Here is a 26,024-nt window from a genome sequence, read left to right on the forward strand (position 1 = left end):
TTTTTTTTTTAGTTTTGTTTTATTCAAGCATTTGAATGTGTGAGTTTGGTTCCAGTGCCTCTCATGGCACAGCAACACTAAACTCTGACCTCACCTATCACCATTTACTGTAACTGTTAGCTGCAGTCGTCACTTATTACAGAATATTTTTTACGCCACAGACTCAGTCCAACCCCTTTTATGTCTTCCTGTCCTCCAGTTTTCTTTCTCCACCCACTGCTGAGGTTACCTGGTTAGGTGTGTGTGTGGAGGGAGGGGGTGGGGGGGGCAGTATAAATGTCCACTGCGTTCTGAGAGGGACACAAGAGGGCCAACACCTCTGTGCTGGCAGTCAAAGGGTCATATACTGTATGCTTTGCTTCCACAACAGTCACTGCTCATTCATTCATTCTTCAGCTCATCAAAGACAGTGAGGATTAGCAACGGGAGAACAGAGCTGAGAGGCTGCCGTTAAGGGATCAGCTATGCTTGGAGGCGTCCACACAGATTTGTTGGTCACAGTGACTTTACTCTTCCTCTCTCAGACAGTGACTCAGTGCAGGTGGGTCTCAAGATAATTCAACTCTTAACGGTCACATTTTTGCTGATATGTTATTTTAAATACTGTTATATGGCTCAATTTTATTAAGTGGAGAATTAAGGAGATTCTCTTTTAAAAATCAATCAGGTATTTTACGAATTTATGGCATAATTGTTCTAAAAGCAATCATTCTCACCGTTTTCCTTTTTCAGGGTTGAGAATGACTTTTCATTAGCTCCTCTAACAGAGTGGAGGACAAATGCAGGTATGAAGTATTATATCTACTAAGACCTTGACGCTAGAATTGCTTGAATACCACTTTTTCAATTAAGAGACATGCAAAAGCATGCACAATACTATATTTACCCCTTTTCTTTCCTTGCATAGAATATGTCACACAGTGTTTCTACGACAGACAGAACAATCTCATATGTGACTGGACAAGGAGCCAACAAAGAACAGGTACAGAACAAACCATTTACTGCACAAGTTATAGCGATGGATTTGAAGAATTAAATAATGTAATAATAAAATTGAAAGCCAAATGTATTTCATAGCCATCATGCAAGCTTTAGTAATGAGTTCACTCAGCGATTACGTGACTGTAGTAACCTTTAATTTTGCCCCTCCCTCATTGGAGAGGATTTGGAACATCAGTCCACAGTTCTGATTTAATCTGCAGACAGGCTGTGACTGTGTGTGCCTCGCTGCATATCGCTAATTGATCTGAAGCAGGCTAATAATCTTTTATAGCCTGGTGTTCTCCCAGGGGCAATCAAAGTAAAGGGCCTGCACCTGAGGTTCAAATTTAGCACAAAACACTCTAAACAGCTATTTTGCATTTAATGATAATTGCACCACAACAGATGTACTTCTTGTTTTATTACAATAACAAATGCAAGGAAATGGTCTCCCATTTTTGGTGAGGAATTATGACAACATAAAAGCCTGTTTCCAACCTGTGTAGTTAAAAATATTATATCATTTGTATTGTGTGATTTTAACAAGAATAAAAGGCATCAGTGAGTACCAGGACAGTGAATTTGTACTTTAGACGCAGGTGCGACAACAGAGCTATAAATGAGCGTGATCAATATGTATGACAACATCTAACGTATTTGCATTTTTTCTTTGTCCTCCTCACCTTCAGAGGACAGGGCAGTGAGTATTTTAGAAAGCGGTCCACTCGGGCTGGAGGGAGAGGCCTGTCTAGAGTTTTGGTACCAGGCCCCAGTTGCAGCTAATGGGTCTGAACTCCGAGCTATTCTGAAAAGCAGTGATGGTCGGGTAGAAATCTGGGCCTCTCCTGCCCTTCCTGGAAATACATGGAGACAAGTGTTTGTCCCCCTGAACAGCATCAAACCAAGGACTCAGGTAAAATGGCACATATTACCACATTGCGATGGCAATTTAAAATATAACATTGTATATTATTAAATAGATAATCTGCTTTTACATTAGGTTGTACTTGAAGCAGTGTCCGTGGAGGGAAAGATCACATTTAACCAGATAGGTGTAAGAAGAGGCTCATGTGGTAAGTATTGTTTTACGCTTTTTCCATCTTTAGAACAGCCTGCTTTTGGTCTTATCAAATCAATCAATGGCAAAGAAAAAAAAAAAAAAAAAAAAAATCATACTATATTTCAGTATACACAGTAATAATGTTGATGCAATACATAAACCACTGCTGTCATAACTATTGTCAGATTACTGTCAGTGAAACTGCAAAAGATCTTAAGTTTAAAGATGTAAAATATTCTTTATCAGGTTTCATAATTTCACAGTAAGGCCTTAAGAATGATTTTCATTCTTTTGATTAAAAATAAACATGAATTCAACATGAATTAAAGCATCACTTACATGAATAGTTTGGATTACTAAAATAATTAGGAAAATGTGTTGACAGGCCATACAGTATTAACGCTGAACATAATGATTCATTAACATTACTAATCAATTATTCCTAGCCAGATGGTGTTATGGTTATAAAGGGGGTGTTTACTCAGTCACATGCCCCCACAGGACCCCAGTGTGAATCGAACACAGAGATATGGACGGATGAATCCACCCGCTGCCTCTGTTCTGCTGGCCAGCTCTCCTGCTCTCCCTCTCAGTGCCCTAAGGGCCAAATCTGTGGTCCTCAAAGAGGAGGCTCCAGTGGGATTTCCACCTCTGGGACGTGTACGATACACAGTCACACAGACTGCAGCACTTTTGATGGAGTGCTGTTCCGCTTCATGGCCCCCTGCACCTACATACTGGCTAAGACCTGCTCACCCGCTGAGGCCCTGCCCATGTTCAGAGTGGAAGTGGTCAATGAGCAGAACAGGAACTCATCTCTGCCAACTGTCCAGCAGGTCACTGTGAACACAGGGAACTTCAGAGTGTCTTTATTGAAACAGAAAACACACCGGGTTGTGGTGAGTTATTTCAAATGGGTGACAGAAATTTAGGAAGGCACTTACACTGTGTTACATTGCTTCCTTGCCAAAAATTAAAATGTCATGTGTTACAAAGGGAGACCAGTTTTGTCTGACTTGTATGAGAAAAAAAAAAAAAAAAAAAAAAAAAAAAAAAAATCACTTCTGAGCCTGAACATCCAAATAAACCTTAATGGTTTTTTGCTTTAGAGACAACCATGCAGCCATAAAATCATTTTTGGCAGACTAATAGTTTATTTTCAGTTTACTCATCTAAGCTGTTTATCAATGGGACATCACGCATCTGACGACAATAGGAGTCTCTCATTGTTCATAGCTGAAAGACTAATTTGCAGAAGAAGCCATCCTCAAGCACTGAATTAAGATCTGTATACTAGAAGCCATTTTTCCCCTTAAACATACAGTAGCCCTATTCTCTATTTTACATTGGTCCCTAGACTTCACAATACCCAAGTCCTGTCTGTACAACTTCAGTTTTGGGGCACCTTGTTATGCTGTAATGAGGGTTGTGCTTACTAATGTACTGGATCAAGCAGTTCTCATATCTGCAGCCCACTCTACTGATAAACTGGCTTTATCAGAAAGTGCAGAGTTTAATGGCATAATGTCCTGGAATTCCTAGTGGACTTATCAGCCTTATCAATTCTTAAAGATACATTTATCTTCAGAATGCTGCATTTTATGCAAACTGTCAGATACAGAGAGTCAATATTGCTGATGGCCGGTAAGGAAATCTAAAACTTATACCTCTTATTTAGGTTAATGGGGTCTGGAGGAAGCTTCCGCTGAGCCTCGGTGATGGCACTGTCAACATCAAGAGTAATCCTGCTGCTGTTGTACTGGGAACCAGTTTTGGTCTTTCCGTTTCCTATGACAGCGCTGGTGCTGTACATGTCGCCCTGCCACCAACATACTCCGATAAGGTCTGCGGCCTGTGTGGCAACTTCAACCACCTCGGAGAAGATGACTTCCGCAAGCCTGATGGCACAAATGCCCACAATGCTACAGCTTTGGCTGAGAGCTGGCAGACCGGGCAAATAACCTCCTCCTGTGAAACTATTCTTGTCCCTCATCAGTGTGACCCACTAGAGGAGGCTGAGTATGCCAGTGAGCTGTACTGTGGAGGGCTCCTCTCTAGTACAGGGCCCTTCGCTGACTGCCAGTCAGTTTTGGAGGCAGAAAGTTACTTCAGGGGCTGTGTGGTCAGCATGTGCTCTGCTCATGGTGACCCCGAAGTGCTATGTGAGGCATTACAGGTCTACACTGATATCTGCAAAGAGGCTGGAGTAGATGTACCCATATGGAGGAACTCCACATTCTGCCGTATGTTACTTTATTGCTTTCATTTCTCTTCCTCCTATTATTAAAATAGGAGAAACAGTGTCAAATAATGGCTATAATAATACAGCAGAATTAAGGTCACGCACTGTCCTCTTTCCTCTCTTTTCCTTGGTCCCCTCAGCCCCTCAGTGTGGTGAGAACAGCTACTATAACTCATGTGCTGATGGCTGTCCCGAAGTGTGTTCCAGTCTGGATTTAGCTGGCTCTTGTGGAAGCTGTGAGGAAAGATGTGAGTGCGAGTCTGGCTTCAAACTCAGTGGGGGAAAGTGTGTCCCAGCAGAGGACTGTGGGTGCTGGCATAATGGAAAACACTATGAGGTAAGTGACGTACATGATGCGACAACAATGTGAAACTTGCCGATTCACGACCACAGTGCTATTTATTTATTTACACACATCCCCTTTGCCTTGCAGAAAGGAGCAACATTCTTGGAAGGAGAGTGTGTGCAACAGTGCCAATGTATGGGTAATAATGATCTGTGGTGCACCGCAATGCAATGTGCAGACAATGAGGTTTGTAAAGTCAAAGATGGGGTCAAAGACTGCTTCCCTTTCAAACCTGCCACTTGCCGTGTGTATGGTGATCCGCACTACATGACCTTTGACAAGGTGGCTTATGACTTTCAAGGGGGCTGCAGTTACACACTGGCTACAACATGCGGAGAAGGCGGCTCAGTCCAGTTCACTGTGACCGGACACAACATGCATCCTCCCCTACAGAACTTAACTCGGTCCAAGCTGGAAGCTGTGACTCTACAGATTGAAGATTATGACCTCACCCTGAACCAAAGTGGAGAGGTCTATGTAAGCATGAAAACCCCTTGCAACTGTCTATCAAACAATCTTAAATGCAACTCTTTTATAGCATGTCATGTAACAAATCAACTGATATGAAAAGGTGTATGAGACTAAACAGCTTCCAATCTGCACAAACATCTCTCATGACCTGCACGTGGCCCATTTACTGTTGTGTCACTGTTCTCTATTATCTAATGTAATTCATTAATGGTGGTGGCTAACAACTTTACTCTCAGCACACCCATGTTTATAGGAGTCAGTTATTACTCTCTCCGGTCATTGGAGGTAGTCACCTGTTTGTCATCTGGGGCTTACAAGAATACATAAACTAACATCTGACCCACTTGACTTTGCCCTGAACAGCTATTTGGAAGCTAACTGGTTGCACCAACTATCCCAGTAGAAAAAAAACCCATTAATGATTGTTTGCCATTCAAAAACAAACAGTTCTCATAAGAATAAACCAATTACAAATAATGGATTGTCCTCTCTCTAGGTGAATAACGGCCTGGTCCACCTCCCCTATTCCACCAATGGAACATACGGCTCAGTATGGGTCCACAAGGAGAGCAATTACATTATCTTGGAGTCGACCTTTGGAGTCCGAATTATGGTAGATGGGCAGAACAGACTTTTTCTGCAGGTGGATGAGCGCTACAAGCATGAACTGTGCGGAATGTGTGGCATCTACTCTGGACACCAGGACGACGATCTTGTAACCCCAGACGGCCAAAATGCTACAGACGCATTTCAGTTTGGAGAAAGCTGGAGGGTGCCAAATAATAATGAGTAAGTTTTTTAGCCACACTAGAAAGCAGGTGCTAATCATATTCCAGCCTTTGCTGTACTTGGCATTAAGTGCTAATTAGCAAATGTTAGTATGGTAATGAACTAAACTCAGATGAACCTGGAAAACTTGGTAGTTGCTCAACATCACCATGTTACCATCATCATAATAATTTTAGTATACCATCATTACCATTCAGCTGAAAGCTCCACTTGCCAATGTAAAACCTCAGAGCTGCACACCAAGCTGTAGACTATTTGTCTTATCAGATATTTTCCATGTAGACCTGGTTTGCCCGATAACTGTTTTACCAGATAAACTACAAATTACAAGGTTGATAACCAGCTAATACCAAGCCAAATACACCAAGCAGGTTACTTTGGCAGACAGTATACACTATAGTCACAACCCAACACTTTCTACATGTGTATTAGAACTTATTGAAGAATTATTAATACGTACATTATTAACAAAACTACCCAACATCATGTTTCATTGTGAAGTGGCACCATACTTCCAAATGTTTTGATCGCCAATTCATGGTCTAAATTTTCTCCACCAGGTGTACTGCCTATCCAAATGACCCAAGGCGTTGTGACTATGATGAAGAGGATGAGGCCTACAGTCAGTGCAATGCACTACTTAGGGATCCCTTCAAGTCGTGCCATGGACCCATTAACCCAGGGGTCTACCTTCGTAGCTGTGTGTATGACTATTGTGCCACGAATGGGGACCAATACACCCTATGTGAATCTCTAAAGTCCTACGCAGCAGCATGCCAGGTTGAAGGAGTGGAGCTGCCTCCCTGGCAGACAGGCACAGCCTGTGGTGAGTTACAGATGTAAGACAAGGAAAGCGTCAATCTGTGAGAAGATATGTACATATACCGATACTGGTCCTGATCTACCAACTGGTAGATTTTTTTTTTTTTCCCCCACATAATAAAGTTGAATTCTGTTGCATGTCCTGTATTTCTCTCCGCTTCCGTTTTGATCACAGCACAGGACTGGTTTGTTGCATATGCAAACTAGGCAACTGCCTAGGGCCCAACCTGAATGATTCTTTTTTGTTTTGTCAGTGATACAAGCACAGTAGGAGAAATTATTAGTTGGTTAAGATGGGGTGGGGGAGGCCCAACCAAAATATTGCCTATGGCACCAAAAAGCCAAAGATGGTGAACTCATTTCCTTTTTTTGTTTCTTTGTTTGTTCGTTCGGCTTTTTGTTTTTGTTCCTATTTCAGCTGACCCCCCAACCACTTCAACTCCTCCAACAACACCAACTCCTACAGATCAGACTTGTAAGAGCATTCCGGGTTGGAAAAGCTTATCCATTACTGGTTTGGAAAATCAGTGGCATAATCCAAATTTTAATCAATAATTTCAAAAACAAATATTACATTTGACCTTTGCCTCCTAGTGCAACAAATTTACACAGGTTTAATATATAAATGTATTTGAATACATCTGAATAACCTTTATGTAATCATCTACAGATTGGGTTTTGTTCTATTTTTCAAATGGTAATATTCATATAGATAATTAGCTCACAACCATTTCCATTGTGTTCATATGCTTTTTCATAGTCTGCCCCATGAACTGTGACTTTGAAAAAAATCTGTGTGGGTGGGAGCAGCTCATACAGGACAGTTTTGATTGGACAAGAAATTCAGGATCCACCCCCTCAGACCTAACTGGGCCAAACCAGGACCATACCACTGGAGGTACAACCTAGTGTCAGGCCATACTACTACTACTACTACTACTACTACATCTGTTACGTTGGTTCTTCATGATTCATGTTTATTGTGCTTTTTACCATTTCTCTAGCCGGTTTCTACATATACATTGAGGGAGACAGAGTAACCCATGGAGACTCAGCCCGCCTGATGAGCTCAGTGTGCCATTATCATAGCCCACTCTGTCTACAGTTCTGGTACCATATGCATGGTTCAGCCACAGCAATGGCCCTCAATATTTACCTGCTCAAAGGCAATAAAGCTACCAAGCTATGGTCCATGATGAACAACCAGGGACCACAATGGCATCTAGGAAATGTTGACATCAGTGTGTCCGGCCCTTTCCAAGTAAGTAAACCACTATATATCAGACAAAACATGTACAACAGACGCTGGTTGAAATTTGCAAATCTGATCTGAGCAGTTAATAATTATTTTTTCATATCACCCATTTCAGATCATTGTAGAGGGAATTCGGGGCTCTAATGCTCAATCAGATGTGGCCATAGATGACGTTTCCATCCACTTTGGCACATGCTCAGGTGACAATAACCTCTAACAAGAAGGATAACAAATTATTTAGATTTTTAATGACTGGTCTCAAATTATGATCATACCCGTTATCTCATGGTTTAAACAAAGTCAACAATTACTTCCTTTAGGTGGCTTCCCTGGCGTGGTTAGTGGAACTGAGCTTCCCTCCATAACTGCAGAAGTCCTCCCCCCACACCCAGGTAAGTGCACAGGAAGCTACATTTTATGGGTCAGTTGTTTCTGCATCAGAAATGTTGAAGTTTGGTTACCAATTACCATTTATGTCTAGTCCAATAAATACTTAATATGCAATTCTTAAAAAGGTGATTGAAGGTTACAGATGTTTTTTTTTTTTTTTTTAGGAAGTTGCGTAAGTGCTGCAATACTGAGTATGTGTTAATTTTTTGCAAATGTTTCCCTGTAGCCTGCAATCTCGACTGCAGCTTCAACAGAGATCTTTGTAGCTGGAATCAAATGATTACAGATGCTTTTGACTGGACATGGCAAAGTGGTTCCACTCCCACCCTGATGACTGGACCCTCTGCTGACCACACTGGTGGTAATACACTCTTCCTCTATGTGACAATCTAAATTATGACAAACAATATAGAGAGGCAACGATAAATTCTGGCTCACAATGAAACCTATGTCAAACAAATTTGGTATTTTCTTACCTCATGTCTAGATGGTCACTACCTGTACACTGAGGCCAACAGTGCGTCACATGGAGACACGGCTCGTCTCATCAGCTCTGAGTGTTCTGACTCTGGTCCTCAGTGTCTGCAGTTCTGGTACCATATGTACGGCTCAGCAGATACAATGGGCCTCCATGTTTACTTGGTCCAGAACAGAGTAACCGATGCCCTCTGGTGGAAGAGGAATGACCAAGGAAATATGTGGCACCTGGCTCAGGTGGAGATCACAACAACCAGAGCTTTTCAGGTGACTATCTCACACTAGGGACTCCGTTGATGACCAGCCTTTGGTGTAGTAGTGTAAAATTGTCGTATAAGATGTCCTGTAAAATTTACTAATGAATTCTATACCATCATTCAGATCATCTTTGAAGGGCGCAGGGGATCTAATGATCAGTCAGATGTGGCCATAGACGATATAAAGCTTTATCGTGGTCACTGCTCTGGTAAGAAACATGAACACAGAGAAAATACTAACAGGCCTGCAAAGCTGTTTCTAATTCCAATGCCGAGTGCTCTATAATATTGTTGTACTCTTGCAGATCTGAGCGGTGTTGTTACAGCACAACCTCCTAAACCTGATCTAAACACCACAGCTCCTCCAAGTGTCTTTGTGCCAACCACTGTGGCTCCAGAGCCCCCTCCACTCAATGATACAGCAAATATCACCACACCTCCCACAGTCGAATCAACATCCAACTTAATTAATAAGGACAATGTAACTGAAGCTCCAGATAACAGACCACCAGCAGGCTCAGGTAGTAATTCCACAGCAGCACACCCATGGTGTTTGGACTTGCATAATTTATTTTTTCAATATCCAATTTTTGTGATTTCCAGAATAACTTTCAGTGATCTCATAATATTTCTGGCCTCTCTTTTCAGCATGCCAACTCCACTGTAATTTTGAGCAAGATTTATGTCACTGGAGTCAACTGCTTGCTGATGTTTTTGATTGGACAAGGCATAGTGGCTCCACTCCCACTATGATGACCGGTCCGTCTTCAGATCACACCACAGGAGGTATTTAACCTTGTGACACAAGCGAAGCGTGGTTGTGTGCTTTGTTCAATAAGTGTTAAACTGTCAGGGGAAAAAACAGCACACTCTTTTCCAAATTGATATCAGCCAGTCACACTAATGACTAACTACCACTAAAATTCCATTGTTGAAGCAGTTCTTCCTTGTCAAACCAGAATGGTAGACTGATAAACACTGACCATGAGTTCATGATGCAAGATATTTGTCCTTTGTCTCCAGAGTATGTGTCAGTAGAGCTGCTGCTCATGAATGAAAGCATTCTTTGCCTTTGAGTGTTTAAATGACAATTGCATTGCTGACATTTAGCCTTCATTGTCAGCTGCAATTGGACATACCTTGAACATAGAATTAAATGTTAAACATTACCAAACAAAACTTTATAATATATGTATTAGCTCAACTAACCTAACTTTTATTGTCTTATCCAGATGGCCACTATCTTTACATTGAAGGAAACAGTGCGTCACATGGAGACACGGCTCGTCTCATCACCTCTGAGTGTTCTGACGCTGGTCCTCAGTGTCTGCAGTTCTGGTACCATATGTACGGCTCAGCAGACACAATGGGCCTCAATGTTTACCTGCTCCAGGACAGAAAAGCAGATGCTGTTTGGAGGAAAAGGAATGACCAAGGAAATATGTGGCACCTGGCCCAGGTCGACTTGACCACAACTGGAGCTTTCCAGGCAAGTTCATTATTAAAGATGTTTCTTTCCTTAACCTGCCTAATGTTAGAAACTTGCAAAGCAAAACACTAATGATGTACTACCTGCAAAAACAAATCAGTGGATCAGAACCTAATGGATCTGCATGCTGTAACAGGCATACTGTGCTTTAGTATTAACCTATGCACTTACTTTTTAGATCATTTTTGAGGGGCGAAGAGGTTCCAATGATCAGTCTGATGTGGCCATAGACGATATATCAATTCATCACAGACACTGTGCAGGTGATTTTGTCCTTCTGACATTCTACTTATTCCAAACACAGTATAACTGAAAATCGATGAGACTGACTTGTCTGTTACAGACCTGGCTAAACCAACAACCCCTGCTCCGAAAACCGTGGATTCAGTTGCAACAGCAGGTTCTGAGCTTCCTCCAGCCAACAGCTCATCAACTACAAAGCCACCTTCAACAAGTTCATCAAAACCACAGCCAGCATTAACAACTACATTTACAACAATGACTGCCACAATAACAGCGGCCCCGACTGATTGCGATACACAAACCCCTACAAATCCGTCAACAATAACTGAGCCCCCACACACTTCAAATCATGATGTCCCAATGACCACAAGACCTGATGTTCCAGCAACAGCAACACCACAGCCTCCAACAACATCAAGACCAATAGCAACAACTACAATTGGTCCTCAAACCACAGTAAGACCACAACCTCCAACCACAGCCAGACCACAACCTCCAACCGAAACTCAGCCACAAACATCAGCTAGGCCACAACCATCAACGACAGCTCTACCTGAGTCACAAACAACAAATAGACCACAACCTCCACCTGAAACTCAGCCACCAATAACTAATAGACCACAACCTCCAACCACAGCCAGACCACAACCATCAACCACAGCTAGACCACAACCATCAACCACAGCTAGACCACAACCATCAACCACAGCCAGACCACAACCTCCAACCGAAACTCAGCCACCAACCACAATGCAGCCACAACCACCAACGACAGCTCTACCTGAGTCACAAACAACAAATAGACCACAACCTCCAACCACAGCCGGACCACAACCTCCAACCCAAACTCAGCCACCGACCACAATGCAGCCACAACCACCAACGACAGCTCTACCTGAGTCACAAACAACAAATAGACCACAACCACCAACATCAGCTAGGCCACAACCATCAACGACAGCTCAACCTGAGTCACAAACAACAAATAGACCACAACCTCCAACAGGTCAACCTGAGTCACAAACAACAAATAGACCACAACCACCAACCGAAACTCAGCCACAGCCACAAACATCAGCTAGGCCACAACCATCAACCACAGCTCAAGCTGAGTCACAAACAACAAAGAGACCACAACCTCCAACCACAGCCGGACCACAACCACCAACCACAGCCAGACCACAACCACCAACCACAGCCAGACCACAACCACCAACCACAGCCAGACCACAACCACCAACCACAGCCAGACCACAACCACCAACCACAGCCAGACCACAACCACCAACCACAGCCGGACCACAACCTCCAACCACAGCCGGACCACAACCTCCAACCGAAACTCAGCCACCAACCACAATGCAGCCACAACCACCAACCACAGCTCTACCTGAGTCACAAACAACAAATAGACCACAACCACCAACCACAGCTCAAACTGAGTCACAAACAAATAGACCACAACCTCCAACTACAGTTAGACCACAACCACCACCAACAGGTCAACCTGAGTCACAAACAACAAATAGACCACAACCTCCAACCACAGCCGGAGCACAACCACCAACCACAGCCGAACCACAACCTCCAACCGAAACTCAGCCACCAACCACAATGCAGCCACAACCACCAATGACAGCTTTGCCTGCGTCACAAACAACAAATAGACCACAACCACCAACCACAGCTCAAAATGAGTCGCAAACAAATAGACCACAACCTCCAACCACAGCTGGACCCCAACCACCAACCACAGCTCTACCTGAATCACAAACTACAAATAGACCACAACCTCCTACCACAGCTAGACCACAACCTCCAACTACAGCTCAACCTGAGTCACAAACAACAAATAGACCACAACCTCCAACTGAAACTCGGCCACAGCCACAAACAACAGCTAGACCAAAACCTTCCACCACAGCTCAACCTGAGTCACAAACAGCTAGACCACAACCACCAACCACAGCTCAACCTGAGTCACAAACAACAATTAGACCACAAGTTCCAACCACAACTACACCACAGCCACAAACATCTAGACCTCAACCTTCAACCACAATTAAACCCCAACCCACAATAGCTATATCACAATCCACAGCAACTTTGAGACCAGAACCCACAACAGCTGGACCACAACCCACAACGATTAAACCACATCCACCAACAGACAGACCTCAGTCTACATCTACATCACAACCACCAACTACACCTGTACCAAGTAAGTTTGCTACCCCCCATTAAAAAAAAACAAAACAAATAAAACAAAACTGTTAAACAGCTAGCCCACTAAGTGCAGCTGGCCATGGCAGTCCTCATTTTGCACTGCAGCATCATCAAGTTTGGCGTAGCACCACATGTACAAGTTCTCCGCTGTGTCAAAAGTCCCTTGTGAGCTAGCAACAAAGAATGGCTGATAAATTTAAAGTATTAACTGTATAGACCTTTTTTGTTTGTCTTTTTGTGCTTATGTCTAAGTATATACACTGTCTCCATCTTTCTCTCAAGCACCTTCTTGCCCAGAGAACAGTCATTACACGAGTTGTATCCCTGCCTGCAGTCCAACCTGTACACAACTGAATGGCCCGCCACACTGCAGTGACAGTGACAGTTGTGTGTCGGGATGTGTATGTGATAATGGCTTTGTGCAGAAATCGCAGCGTTGTGTGCCTATCCAAGAGTGTGGATGTGTGGACAGGAATGGCACCAAACATCAAGTGAGCGACTGTTCCGAGTAACTCTTAGGTCATACACTGTGTTGAATTTGAAATACTTGGGACAACTTTCTGAAAGCCAGAGCATTGCATGTGGACACTGAATGATAATTCTCTTTCTTGACAGTTCAATGAAGTGTGGTACACCAATCACTGCAGTCAGAAATGTGAATGTGAGAAAGACGATGGCATGGGGGAGATTGATTGTGATGACAAAGATGAATGCGATGGAAATGCTGTCTGCCTTCAAAGTGACGAGGGCGAATACTACTGCCAGTCTACAGGTGCTGTAAATGCCAGCATTTAACTCTGACAAATCTAAATTATGTTACAGCTTCCTCACTAATTTATAAATTGCTATACACTTGTTTCTCCACAGGATTCAATGAGTGCACTATAAAGGGAGACCCCGAGTACAGAACCTTTGATAAAATGAAGCATGACTTTGACGGTGAGCACTCATATGTGCTGGTCCAGACCAAAAACTTGCCAAATAACCTTCCAGATGTCTACATCGAGGTCATCAATAGACGCACAGTAGATGATGACGATGACAGTCAGCATCATGGTGATGATGATGAAGATGACAGTGATGAAGATGACGATAGTAAGGAGAATGAGGAACACCACAGATTACAAGAGCTTAAGATCAGAGTGTACAATCACACTGTGGAGTTCAAGAAGAATTTGAGGCTGCTTGTAAGTATCAAAGGCATTTTGAACTACACACTACTGCCATCTCTTTCCTGTGGTGCAATTTCTGCAGACACAATATTAAATACATGGGATAATATATATCTGCTCACCCACAAACATTTGTGAAAACACTGAGGGAAATAACCAGCACTCCTTCACATCTTTTACTGCAAGGTGTTACTGGAGTAGTGAGACAGATGATGCGCTATACATTATTTCCCTATTGGCATTTTTAACATGTTTGTGTGTACATATTTGTATATGGAGAGACAGAGAGAGAATATTTAACAGCTGCATACACAGTGGAGTCCAAAGTCTGAAATCAATTTTGTACAACCTGAAATTTCATCCTTGATGGAGACATGGAATAGTCAAGTCAAGGGATAACAAAAATCAGTAGGCCTAATCCTCTGGAGAACATAAATATCTGTATAAAATTTTGTGCCAGTCCATAGAGTAGATTGGAGATTCAATGATTCACTGAATAAGTGAAATGATGAAATATCATTCGGAATTATCCAGTGGGGACCATGAACGCTCATTCTGAATTTCATTGCAATCAATCCAAAAGTTGAGAAATGTAAGTCTGGATGATGTTGAACTAAGACTGATATTTCTGTCACCAAGTCAAAAATGTTCCTAGTCGACTCAGAATCTGCACTTTGACTGCATGGACTCTAGGTGGGGGGTGGGGTTGTCATCTACAGTGCATTAACTGCTCAGGTGCTTGTGGTCAATTGGTTCTTATCTATATTTTTTGCTTTTAAACACACACCCAATATTACTACTGATGTCTTTTCATTAAACTTTATCCACAAATACAAGAAATATATAATACACTCGCCTGCACTTATCGTGTCAGTTCAGCTGCCCCAAATTACACTCCTGTACATGACCCGTGTTTTACCTTAAAACTTTTTGGTTTGTATAATATATATATATATAAATATATATAAATATATATTATATAATATATAAACCAACTTTTTGGTTTGTATATATATATATATATATATTATATAATATATATATATATATTATACAAACCAAAAAGTTTTAAGGTAAAACACGGGTCATGTACAGGAGTGTAATTTGGGGCAGCTGAACTGACACGATAAGTGCAGGCGAGTGTATTATATATTTCTTGTATTTGTGGATAAAGTTTAATGATATATATATGACTTTTCCACACAGTCAGAGAAAGTAAAAGTTGGCATCTTGGTCATTGTTCAGTTATGATATTCTGCCGCACAGCAGAGTGTCTCTCCTGCCAGCCTGCTGACGGCACTGTCAGCTGGACACCAGAGCTGAGAGTATCAGAGAGTATCAGTCTACTCACAAATGCAAGTTGACAGCCCTACTAAATATGGATGTTTTGTGGATCCCTGCACACAAAATACATAATCTTACAAGAGCAAATACTAGTTCTCACCAGTCAATTTAAATGTCTTACTGACACATCCCCCTATCCATCTCCCTCCAGGTGGATGGAAGGACAACTAGTACTCCTGTCTCACCAACTGCTGGTCTAAACATCCGGGAGCATTCCTCTCACATCTACCTGAAGACAGACTTTGGCCTCTCAGTGAAGTTTGATGGACACAGTAAAGCAGGTAACTAATCTTCCCCTCATTAAAAACACATCTAACAGAATTAACATAGGTTCACAAATTTGTAGATTATCTTATTCTTTGACATGGGATTAGATAAAGGATGAGTTATTTTCTGGGTGAGATAGTGAATGAAGTGACATTGTATTGTTAATGTTATTCCTGCAGAGATCATTCTACCACGGATATATAAAAGGAGAGTGGGGGGTCTGTGTGGGAACTTTGACGGTCAAAAGAGGAATGACTGGATGAAGCCAGATGGTACAATGGCCAGCAGAGTTCAAGAGTTTGGCGAGAGCTGGAGAGTGTAAATATCAGATGGATGTACGGAGGAGACACGGCACTTAAAGATACCCCTGGAGGTTTTGACCGCAAGTACAAATATTGTGTCAGTTTACAAGAAAACTCCAAGAAAAAACAGAATTAATGCTGATTTTATTTTTTTCCCCTCAGACAACAAACCTTATCTGTGAATCTGTGACAGTATGTGAGACTGATTTTATCACTGCCATGCATACTATTTATTCAAAAGTGATGTTCTTACAGTTTATGCTGATCTTGTACAGTAATAGCAATGCTGAACAAAATGTACAATGGTGTGTTTAAACAATGAGAATGCATGACTACACATGGATTATTTATCACCATCCGATATTGTTGAAAACAGATTAAATGTGCAATAAATTATTCAGAATGTCGCTTGTACTTGGTCATAAAGTGTATTTCAATGGAAGCACAATCTTCACTGTTCTAATAAATGTGCACTGTGGTTCAATCTGTCGCCTTGTGTGTTGCCATTTCAGTCTCAAGAGTAGCTAAGACAGCATTCCTGACATATCTGAGGTGAAACTGAGAAACTTGTCGCAATGAGGAGAAAAAAAAAAAAAGTGTTAACACAGAACTTCTGTAACATGATACTATGATGTGAAGAAAGTATTTTTACCCCCCACTCTGTCAAACAATGCGATCAGTCTCTTGTCAAGAGTCAAGTCAATGCTCATACACATGCATAAATAAGCCTTGGCTACAGTCAGCAGCCACACAGGGTCATGGATTACTTTTCACTGTGCGTCTTTCTCCTGTTGGTGTTGCCAGCTCTCAATAATGGTGAGTAAAACATCACTTGTGTTAATGTGGTAAAGTCATGATATCTTCAAATTTTTCTCATAAAGCAAACAGGTATAATTAAGATACAGCAAACAAACTGTTGAAGTTTAACAATGATTTGACTATTGATCTTTGATTAGATCATTTAAATACTAAATGACTCAGTTGACTAGATTATTACAAAAAATAAGGGTAAATAATCCAATGCTCACAAGTGTGTCTCTGTCAAAAAAAATTGCCCCTGCTGGACCAGGTTGTCAAATCACTGACTTGAGTTTATTAGAGACAAAGTAAACAGCATCCACCTGTCACCATGTTGCATTTTGGTGAGGGGTCATTTATCAGTGCTAATTGTACTGACTTCAGTGTGAAAAATGGATATGGATATTATATACCGTGCGTCATTGTCCACACAAAGAGCTCAGTCCTTGAACGAGTATTTGCCTTTTTAAGTGTCTATTCTTAATCTTTCATCAAACCTGGAGCCTAAATTTACTGTTAACTTACTGTTGTAGTGGAGTGGATGTAGTTGTCTGAAATCTGTTTCACATCTTACAAGCAAGACTAAAATGCATTATTGCCCACTTATGCTGTACCAGACAATTCATCCATGACAATGCTCAAAAATGTTTTTCTTGAATTCTAATGAAATGATGTTGTCACTGTCCCTTTTAAATTTCTAGCTCAAATAGCGGTTCCCACTTCCAGCCTAACAGGTAACATCCACAATACAACCCTCCCTGTTCCCACACTCCTCTACTGCAACATATTCTGCCTCCATCTCTCCACCCTGCAATGACTAGCAACATTCCGCTCACTTAGCTCAGCTCCATCCACCCGAGAAGCATCAAACATTTCTACCACTCTCATCCTAATTTGGAATGATGCTTGCCAACCTGTCCCCAGACCCTGACTGCTCTGCTGGGCAGCCACAAAATACCTCTCAGACTCCTCAATCTGGAGACTCTCAGCTACAACTACAATTAAATATCTACACCACCTGCTGTAGAACAAGATGTGTTAGTCATTTTCTTCATTGCGGTTTGGTAAATAATCATGATATTGTAAGTGACCAGAGTGATCTTAAAATAACACGTGACTGTGTGCAGTGTAGATCTTGTAGTTTCACTCCAACAGCTATGTCGTGTGTGCTCCAGGCTGTGCAGGTCCACCAGTGCTGTGCTGCTCTGGTAAAAACAACACTTGTTCAAGGTTGATTCAGTGTTTCTGTGACGAGTTTTGCATCACAACCAACGACTGCTGTGCTGACTACAGGTCAACCTGCACATGTAAGTTAGAGTGAACGCAAAAAATTAGAATACATTTTCAAGCATTTAGTGTATAACATTTATAATGCAAATCTTTGTCTTCTACAGCTTTGACCACCGCACTGCCAAGCATATCCAGCACATTAAACAGCAGTACTACATCTACAATGGCAACTTTGCCTTCCACGGTCTCTTCACTAACAGCACCCAATACAAAAAGCAGCAGTACAACATCTAGACCAGCAGATAACAGCACAACTTTATTAGTCTCTGGAACAACAGCACCAAGCAAAACAAACAGCAATACTACCCCTACATTAGCAGATGTCACAACAACTTCAGCATCCACGGTCTCTAATACTACAACACCCAATATAAAAGGCACCTCTACGACATCCACACTGCTGGATGCGAACACAACTCCGGCATCCACAGTCTCTGTTACTACAGTAACCATCCTAACAGGCAGCAGTACATCTTCACCAGCAGATAACAGCACAATTTCATTAGTCCCCATTCCGACAGCACACAGCACACAAAGCGGCAATACACCATCTGCACTAGCAAATATGAGCACAACATCCCTATTAGCAGTCTCTACTACTGCAGCACACAGCACAACCAACAGCAATACAACCTTGATGCTGAATATCAGCACAACTACCGTATCCACACTCTCTGATACAACAAACAGTAGTATACCTACACCAAGAGATGCTTCATCTGCAATCTCTGCTACTATAGCACCCAGTACAACAAACAGCAGTACTACCTCAGATTCAGAATACCCTGTGTCTCTTACTACAGCACCCAGTACAACAAACAGCAGTACTACCTCTACAGCAGCAGATATTAGCTCAGATTCAGAATACCCTGTCTCTCTTACTACAGCACCCAGCACAAAAAGCAGCAGTACACCTACACAGACAGATATCACCACATCGTCACCTTCCACCATCTCTTCAACAACAGCACCCAAATCAAAAAGCAGCAGTACTATATCTGCACTAATGGAGGTGAGCACAACCTCAAAGTACGTAGTGTCTTCTACTGCAGCAACCAGTCAAAAAAGCAGCAGTGCTACATCTACGCCAGCAGATGGCCACTCAACCACAGTCTCTAAAGCTACAGGTTGGTCATTACGATCAAGCTATAAGTGATAATATCTATAAATTCTATTATATTGTTTGAATTTGGGCCAACAATGATACTCAGTTGATTACTCGTTTCCTTTGGCATGGTAACACCTCAGACATTTAACAGTTTCCTTGTACTCCCAGCAGGAACAACAGTGACAGAAACCAGGATGACTCTGGGTGCTCGTAGTGTCACATCTTCACCAGCAGATGGAAGCAAAGTTGGAGTTTCTAACAAAAACACAGCTTCCCAGACCACACCCAGCTCAAATGAAGGTATGGTCAGTTACATGGACTTTAGCACTTCAATGATGCAGTTACCAATCTGCATGATAAATGACTTTTTTTTTTTTAGATTACCAAACCCTGACTATTCACCTAAAAGCTTCTGCTTTAGCCCATGAGGAAAATGAAGATGTGATTTCAAAGGCTGTATCTAATGCAAGTACAATAACCTTTATGTTGCAGTATCAAAAAAAAAAAAAAAAAAGAAAAAAAAAAACACTTACATTATACACACATTTATTGCTAATCAATGAGTGTCTTCTTTCATACAGTTTCTGTCCCAGGCCTTTCTCCAGCAATACTGTAAAGGCTGCACTTTAACCATCAGACACATCAAATCCACCTGAGAAATGCTTCAGCCAGACAACCAGCAGTGGGATCTTGGGGATTAAGGGATTTAAGATTCCTTCACTGTCAATCGTTCAGAAAGTTTTTAACGGGAGGTGATTTATATACAGAGGTCTCCTTTCCAAAAAAAAAAATGAACCCGATGATTAAATCTAGCGAAAAGAAAAAAAAAAAAAAGACTAAAAAGCAGTTTCACACTAAAAATCAGTGTCTGAGTCAATGTTCGGTGGGCACAGGACATCAAGTGGAGCCGAGAGCTGAACTGCTGCAACATTTTCTCAGCGTTTTTCTGATAACTTAAGATCAAGACGCCCAATGACTTAAGTCCTTCATCCGGCTAAAATATAGTTAAAAATGACCAAGATCTTAAAAAAAAAAAAAAAAAAAAAAAAAAAAAAAAAAAAAAGGTATTGTAAAAATGTATCTTAAAACTGGATTTAAAAAGTCAAATTTGACTGCTTCTGGCAGACAACCACAATGCTGATGCAAGCATGAAGGAGATATGACACCAACAGGCGACCAAATGAAGCAAATCATTACCTTGATTAAAATTACTAGGTATGAAAATTGATGGAAACCTTTGGGGTAATGTAGGTACACAACTCAACAAAAATCCACTAGTAAGTCTAGTTGTTTTTAGACGTTTAATGTAGAAAAGATACATATGATACCTTTAAATCTAGATAAACCATTAGAGAACCACATTCATCATCACTATCTGTTGTGCAGCCAAAAACATGATAAAAGGTGGTGCTGTCTGGTTGGATGGTGTCTACAAATGGTGAATACAACACTTCAATTAAAAATGGTAGATTAGGGAAGAAGTTGTGTGGTGCAGAACAAAAGTGTGTTCTTTTGCAGCTCATCTCCACAGTCCCACAGGAGTTCATTCTACAGAGAGTCTGTCTGATCATATTGTGTCCAAAAATAATGTAATTTTAATGCCAGTTGATGGGCAGGTGTCCTGCTTAATCCTCACTGTGTTAAATAATTTGATGTGATTAAATGTGTGTCACCTTTAATCTATTCACTGGAACTACTACAGCATTCCTTAAATGTCTGCAGGCTGTAGGCATAACCCATTGGTGACTCGCTAAGGAAATAAAACATTGTTGGGATCTCTTGTAATGGAGAAGGTATTCAATTTATTTTTTAACTGGGATCATGTACGTCAGAAGTGTGCCACCGTTAACCATACAAAGTCATGCATTTTACTCTGTGGTGGTCCTAGTGGGTTTACTTCTCTACAGTGGTGAGTTAAATATTGTATTCAAATGTGTTATGTAAAGGCTATGCACGCTTTAACAACTCTTGACAAAGCACATGATGATGACGACGACGACAACAGAGGGTTTAGTGCAAAAACAGTGTCAATGACAATGTCTGAAATGTTTTCATGAAAATTGCTGCGCTCCATCTGGGGATGATCCAGAAGAACCATCACATGTACAACAAAGTAAAAACAAAGCAAAAGGCTGTATTATCCTTGTATTATTTTCTTGTTATCGGTAACATACAAACTTTTAAAAATGTTACCTTTTCTGTTTACTGGATTGACCCATTTTTTGTGAGCTTGTTTAGTGCGTGTCCCTGAGTCTGTAATTAAAAATCATATCCACTGCCATACTTTGAACAAGCATTTGCTTTTTTTTGGTGTATGCTGTGAAGAGTCTATCAAGCCTGGAATTGGTTGGGTTGAGGTGGATCTATTTGTCTGATGCCAATCTGTTTTCATGTCACAGGTCTACTTAACGCAATGACTGTCTCTTTATACACAGTTTACAAAGCAGTTTTCAATTAATCTAGTTTCTCCTGATCTCCCCTGGTTTTCTGTGGCTGAGTCACTATAAAAATATGCAGAGGCAAAAAAAATGCTTGACTCCTCCACTTGAATGTAAGTTGAGGAAATTACTATGACTACATTATTCACAGTTGCATATGTTTGTTACAGTGCCAGCATATTTACCATTCCTATGTGCTTGTGGAAACTTTTCAATATCTGAGAACAGATGTGGTGTCTGAAACATCAAGGGTAAGTCTAACATGCACTAATTATGCAAGTATTCCTACTACATGAAAAGTATAACTACACAGAGCAGAGAAGATCAATTCAACTGATGTACAATATAGATTACAGTATCATATTAAGCAAATGGAGAACTTAATTAGTTTCTTCACTGTGTGCTGTAGCTGGGTTTATCGACAGACACAATTACATGAAATAAGACGTACACAGGGTAGATTAAACCAGAGTCACAGGGAGTTCTATACTGTGGTCCATAATAAAAGTGTAGGGCATGTAAGGAAACTGGTTTGAGGTGTGCACAAAATCTAACATGCACAAAAAAAAAAAAAAAACACCAAGAAAAACAGTCAGTAGCAGTCCAGCTGTTGGCACATATTATAATGTAGTGTTTCATGACATGAGTGGCTATAAGTACAGTATAGATAGAGCAACACTCAAAGTAATGTCGTGTGTAATGTAGTTTCTTTGCATCAACCAAAGCAAAATACAGTCTTACAGTGTCTGCACCAGCCTTTGACATTACAAATTCACCATTTAAATGTCCACTTTTGAGCAGATGCTTTCGCAGCTTCCAAGGTCCAGTGTTAAATAATTATTTTAGACGTTGTGCCTCCATTTAATTGAAGGGGTTGTTTTGTTTTTTAGATTGACAGATTTATTCTGTAATCATTTTTTCTGCTTTGTTTACAGTATGAAAAACATTTGCCTTGAAACATTTTATTGACATAGATCACAGCTTTTACATTGCAGGTGGAGATGCTGTGCTGTGTGTGGAGGATGGGTCAGTCAGACTGACACTGGAGGACGTATTGATTCTCCCCACTGGCGCAAACAATGCAACAGTGCCATCAAGTGATGACAATAGAAAACAGCAAGACACATTAAATCATTCAGTCCATTAGAACAAATAAGAATTGAAAAAGAAAATAGATGAAGACAAATTAACTGACAGGAGAGATGGTAAACCTAGATAAATATGCAATACATATTACAAATCTGAATAGTTTCAATAGTTTTCTAATTATAGATTAAATTAAATTATTGAAATGAAATTGGTCCCTTACTATCACAGAGAAACCAAAAATAATATCTTTGAAAGACAAGTTGTGGGGTAAGAAATCATGTTTGAATGCTCACGCCAACAGAACATGTTTATGGAGATCAGGAATACGATTACAACATCAGCTTTATTAAGACATTTAAAAACCCTACTCACAATATATAATCTGCAACATCCCTTGTGATGATATATATCAGACGTGAAACTAGCGATGCATTTAGGTGGTGACATACTCATTAACAATGCAAATCACATGGCAACACAGATACACAAAACTCAAAAAGTCCCTGCTACTAAATCATCCAACACAACAAGCAGCAATGCGACATCTAAAATGAATGGCTTCGAGCACCACTTCAGCATCCACTGTTTTTGGATCCTAGAGCTGAAACCAACAGCTCCACTACAACTACACGAGTAGATGGGAACTCGGCCTCAGTGTCCACAGTCTTGTCATGGCCCCTACAGCATCCAACACCACAAGCACCACAGCAGCATCTGTACTAGTGAATGCGAGCACAACTTCTATGACCCCAGTCCCTTCAACTACACCACTCAGCATTACAAACACTAGTACTACACCCACACTAGTCAATGGCAGCATAGCTTTATTATCCACAGTGACTGCTACAAGACCACCCGGCATAGCAAACAGAAGTACTACACCTACACCACTAAATGGAAACACAATTTCATCATCCACAGCTTGTTCAAAAATTCACTTTTACCTTCACAAAAGCTACATCTTCAAGGTTCATGTCACTGCTGAAAATGTTACCCATCTTTGTAAAAGGTATTTGTCCATCAGATTCTGAGTTAACAATGATTCACGGTGATTCAGGAAGTCTTTTTCTTTTTTCCCCCTTAGGCTCTTACTGCCACTACTCCAATAACACTAAAGAATTGTTACATTTTCCTTGTTCTCATAGCAGGGATCACACTGACAGAAATCAGTAGGTAGTGTTGCATTTTTAGCAGCAGATGGCAACATATCCACAGAGTCCAGGTCAACCATCTCTTAAAATGACAGTATAGTCTATGGTCTAGTTCACAAGGTATATCTTTTTGGCACTTGCTGTCCTATCAATCTGGATCACCATATTCCTGTCCATCGTTTAAGTCATCATGAAATTGTTGTATTAAGTCTACTAGCCCCGTGCTGCACATATATCATAATGTGTTGATCTGTTTGAAATTAAATGACTTCTGTCCTGACAACAGGTTGACCTGCTCACAACACAAGTAAAAGATGAGGGCTACAGCAATTCTATCATTTGACGTGTATGTTTAGTATAAGTCAGGTTTGACTTTGAGGTTTTGAAATAAGTTTTAAAATTTATTGCGTAGATCTTTCATGATTACAAATTCTACTACTTCACTGCCAAGTAGACCCAGCACAACATCTACATTGTTTGCACTATTGAACATGAGCACAGATGGCTTCACAAATTCAGCATCCAGTCTCCATAGCTAAAGGCTGGTCATTATGGCCATCTATCCTGAAGTTAGATCAAAAATTCAAATTTGAAAAAATAAAAAAATAAAAAAATAAATCCTGTGACAAAACATCCATTTTTTATGTCACTGCTACATAGTGGACTATGACTGATGTAACAGTTTGTCCACGTTAAAATGTCTCAATGCACGTATCAAATACATGACTTATTCTTATCTATGTGCTTAGGATATATAAATAAATAGCCCACAAAGCCTGGAGTATTACTTTGATAACTCATTTACAGTACAACTTAAGGATGAATTAATTCCCACAAGCATAGCAGATATTATGACAATTATAACAACTATACACACAAGGAGTTAAGAACAGACAGAAAGCCATCTGGAGAGAAAATAAAGCCGCTAGCAAGAGACAGAGTAATTAACATATTTGACTCACATTGTTCGACATGGACATCCAGTCTCCTGTCTTTCATGGAGGTGTAGTGGCCAAAATCTGTGTCATACAGCTGCACATGTTCCTGGTTGTTGGTTATCAGAACTCCTCATATCCTCTTTCCATCGCTGGTACCGTCGGCTAATATTTGGAACAATGGAAAACAAACATAATTTAGCAGCTGAATAATGTTAACTTTCTGTTCTTTATCACAAGGCGATTCGAGTGCGATTAATTACTTTACCAGAAATAAATATGAGCAAACACTGATCCACAACAGCTGCTGGGGAGGCAGAGGCATATTCAGTGACTTTTTACATTTTGTTATTTTGCAGTCTTATGTTGAAATCATTTAATTTATTCAATGTACAATGCTAGCACACACGCTGATGACCATGCCACTCATTTATTGCAGGTTATGATACCCCTACATGAAGGTGTGGTTTCTATATAAAAGAAACAGAATATGTACAAAAGAATAAGACATAATAAAACAATATGACCTACATACAGTGCAAGAGTAATGTGATGATAAACAACACAAATGAATAAATGAGAATACAGTCTTTATGACTATCAGAACATCAGGACTAACAATATCTTGGCTCACACCTATTTCTGAGGTGACCTACACAGCTTTTAATAAAGTTCAATAACGGTGCAACTGCCCTTCCGCACACATAAACCACTGCCATAACATACAGAAACAATTAACATTTCAATGGCACATACACAACCATATAACTGAAATATTATCAGGGATTACATGTAGTGACTAGCTTATCCCCTGAAAGCTAGCTGCCAGGGGAGGCAGCTAGCTTGCCCCCAAACACAGAACAATAGCACAATTTTTCCACATGCACAAACTTGAATTTCTCATGCATATTCATTTTACAGGTACACAAGTGTTGATTTAGAACTGCAAACATTTGGATTGTTTGTGAACATCACTTTACAAGCTCAAAAACATTTTGACCCTAATTTGAGCCTATGTACGTATGGGATGGAATCATGTGCATGACTTACCATTTCTTGCTGGTTGTGGGAGACGATAATGT

The 26,024-nt window shown here is 40.7% G+C and overlaps 2 protein-coding genes across 4 annotated transcripts; both read left to right on the forward strand.

Annotated features, from left to right (window-relative positions):
* Window positions 1–317: 317 nt before the first annotated feature.
* Window positions 318–16,617, forward strand: LOC111654437 (uncharacterized). 2 transcript variants are annotated; one of them, XM_087173745.1, is made up of 29 exons: window positions 318–541; window positions 733–785; window positions 908–982; window positions 1,671–1,894; window positions 1,982–2,054; window positions 2,543–2,940; window positions 3,720–4,284; window positions 4,424–4,620; window positions 4,717–5,106; window positions 5,597–5,889; window positions 6,450–6,715; window positions 7,130–7,186; window positions 7,472–7,609; window positions 7,716–7,972; window positions 8,082–8,166; window positions 8,287–8,358; window positions 8,583–8,717; window positions 8,844–9,100; window positions 9,215–9,299; window positions 9,396–9,611; window positions 9,739–9,876; window positions 10,323–10,579; window positions 10,758–10,842; window positions 10,923–13,043; window positions 13,331–13,539; window positions 13,664–13,820; window positions 13,916–14,235; window positions 15,716–15,845; window positions 16,011–16,617. In XM_087173745.1, exons 1-29 carry the CDS (start codon window positions 465–467, stop codon window positions 16,151–16,153), a joined length of 7,473 nt encoding a protein of 2,490 aa, XP_087029871.1. In that variant the 5' UTR covers window positions 318–464; the 3' UTR covers window positions 16,154–16,617. The 2 variants fall into 2 exon arrangements, with proteins under 2 accessions (XP_087029871.1, XP_087029872.1); XM_087173746.1 differs by lacking the exon at window positions 7,130–7,186.
* A 202-nt stretch (window positions 16,618–16,819) lies between these two features.
* On the forward strand, window positions 16,820–21,610 carry LOC147819165 (uncharacterized). Of its 2 annotated transcripts, none has more exons than XM_087173747.1 (7): window positions 16,820–16,949; window positions 17,633–17,665; window positions 18,107–18,238; window positions 18,326–19,348; window positions 19,498–19,629; window positions 19,709–19,794; window positions 19,911–21,610. In XM_087173747.1, the coding sequence occupies exons 1-7, from the start codon at window positions 16,892–16,894 to the stop codon at window positions 19,983–19,985; spliced, it is 1,539 nt and encodes a 512-aa protein (XP_087029873.1). In that variant the 5' UTR covers window positions 16,820–16,891; the 3' UTR covers window positions 19,986–21,610. The 2 variants fall into 2 exon arrangements, with proteins under 2 accessions (XP_087029873.1, XP_087029874.1); XM_087173748.1 differs by having other exon boundaries at window positions 19,501–19,629.
* The last annotated feature ends 4,414 nt before the right edge of the window (window positions 21,611–26,024 follow it).

This window comes from Seriola lalandi, unplaced genomic scaffold, assembly GCF_002814215.2.
Source record: "Seriola lalandi dorsalis isolate HSWRI2012SDOR001 ecotype SW California unplaced genomic scaffold, Sedor1 jcf7180002054277, whole genome shotgun sequence".
NCBI classification, from domain to species: domain Eukaryota; kingdom Metazoa; phylum Chordata; class Actinopteri; order Carangiformes; family Carangidae; genus Seriola; species Seriola lalandi.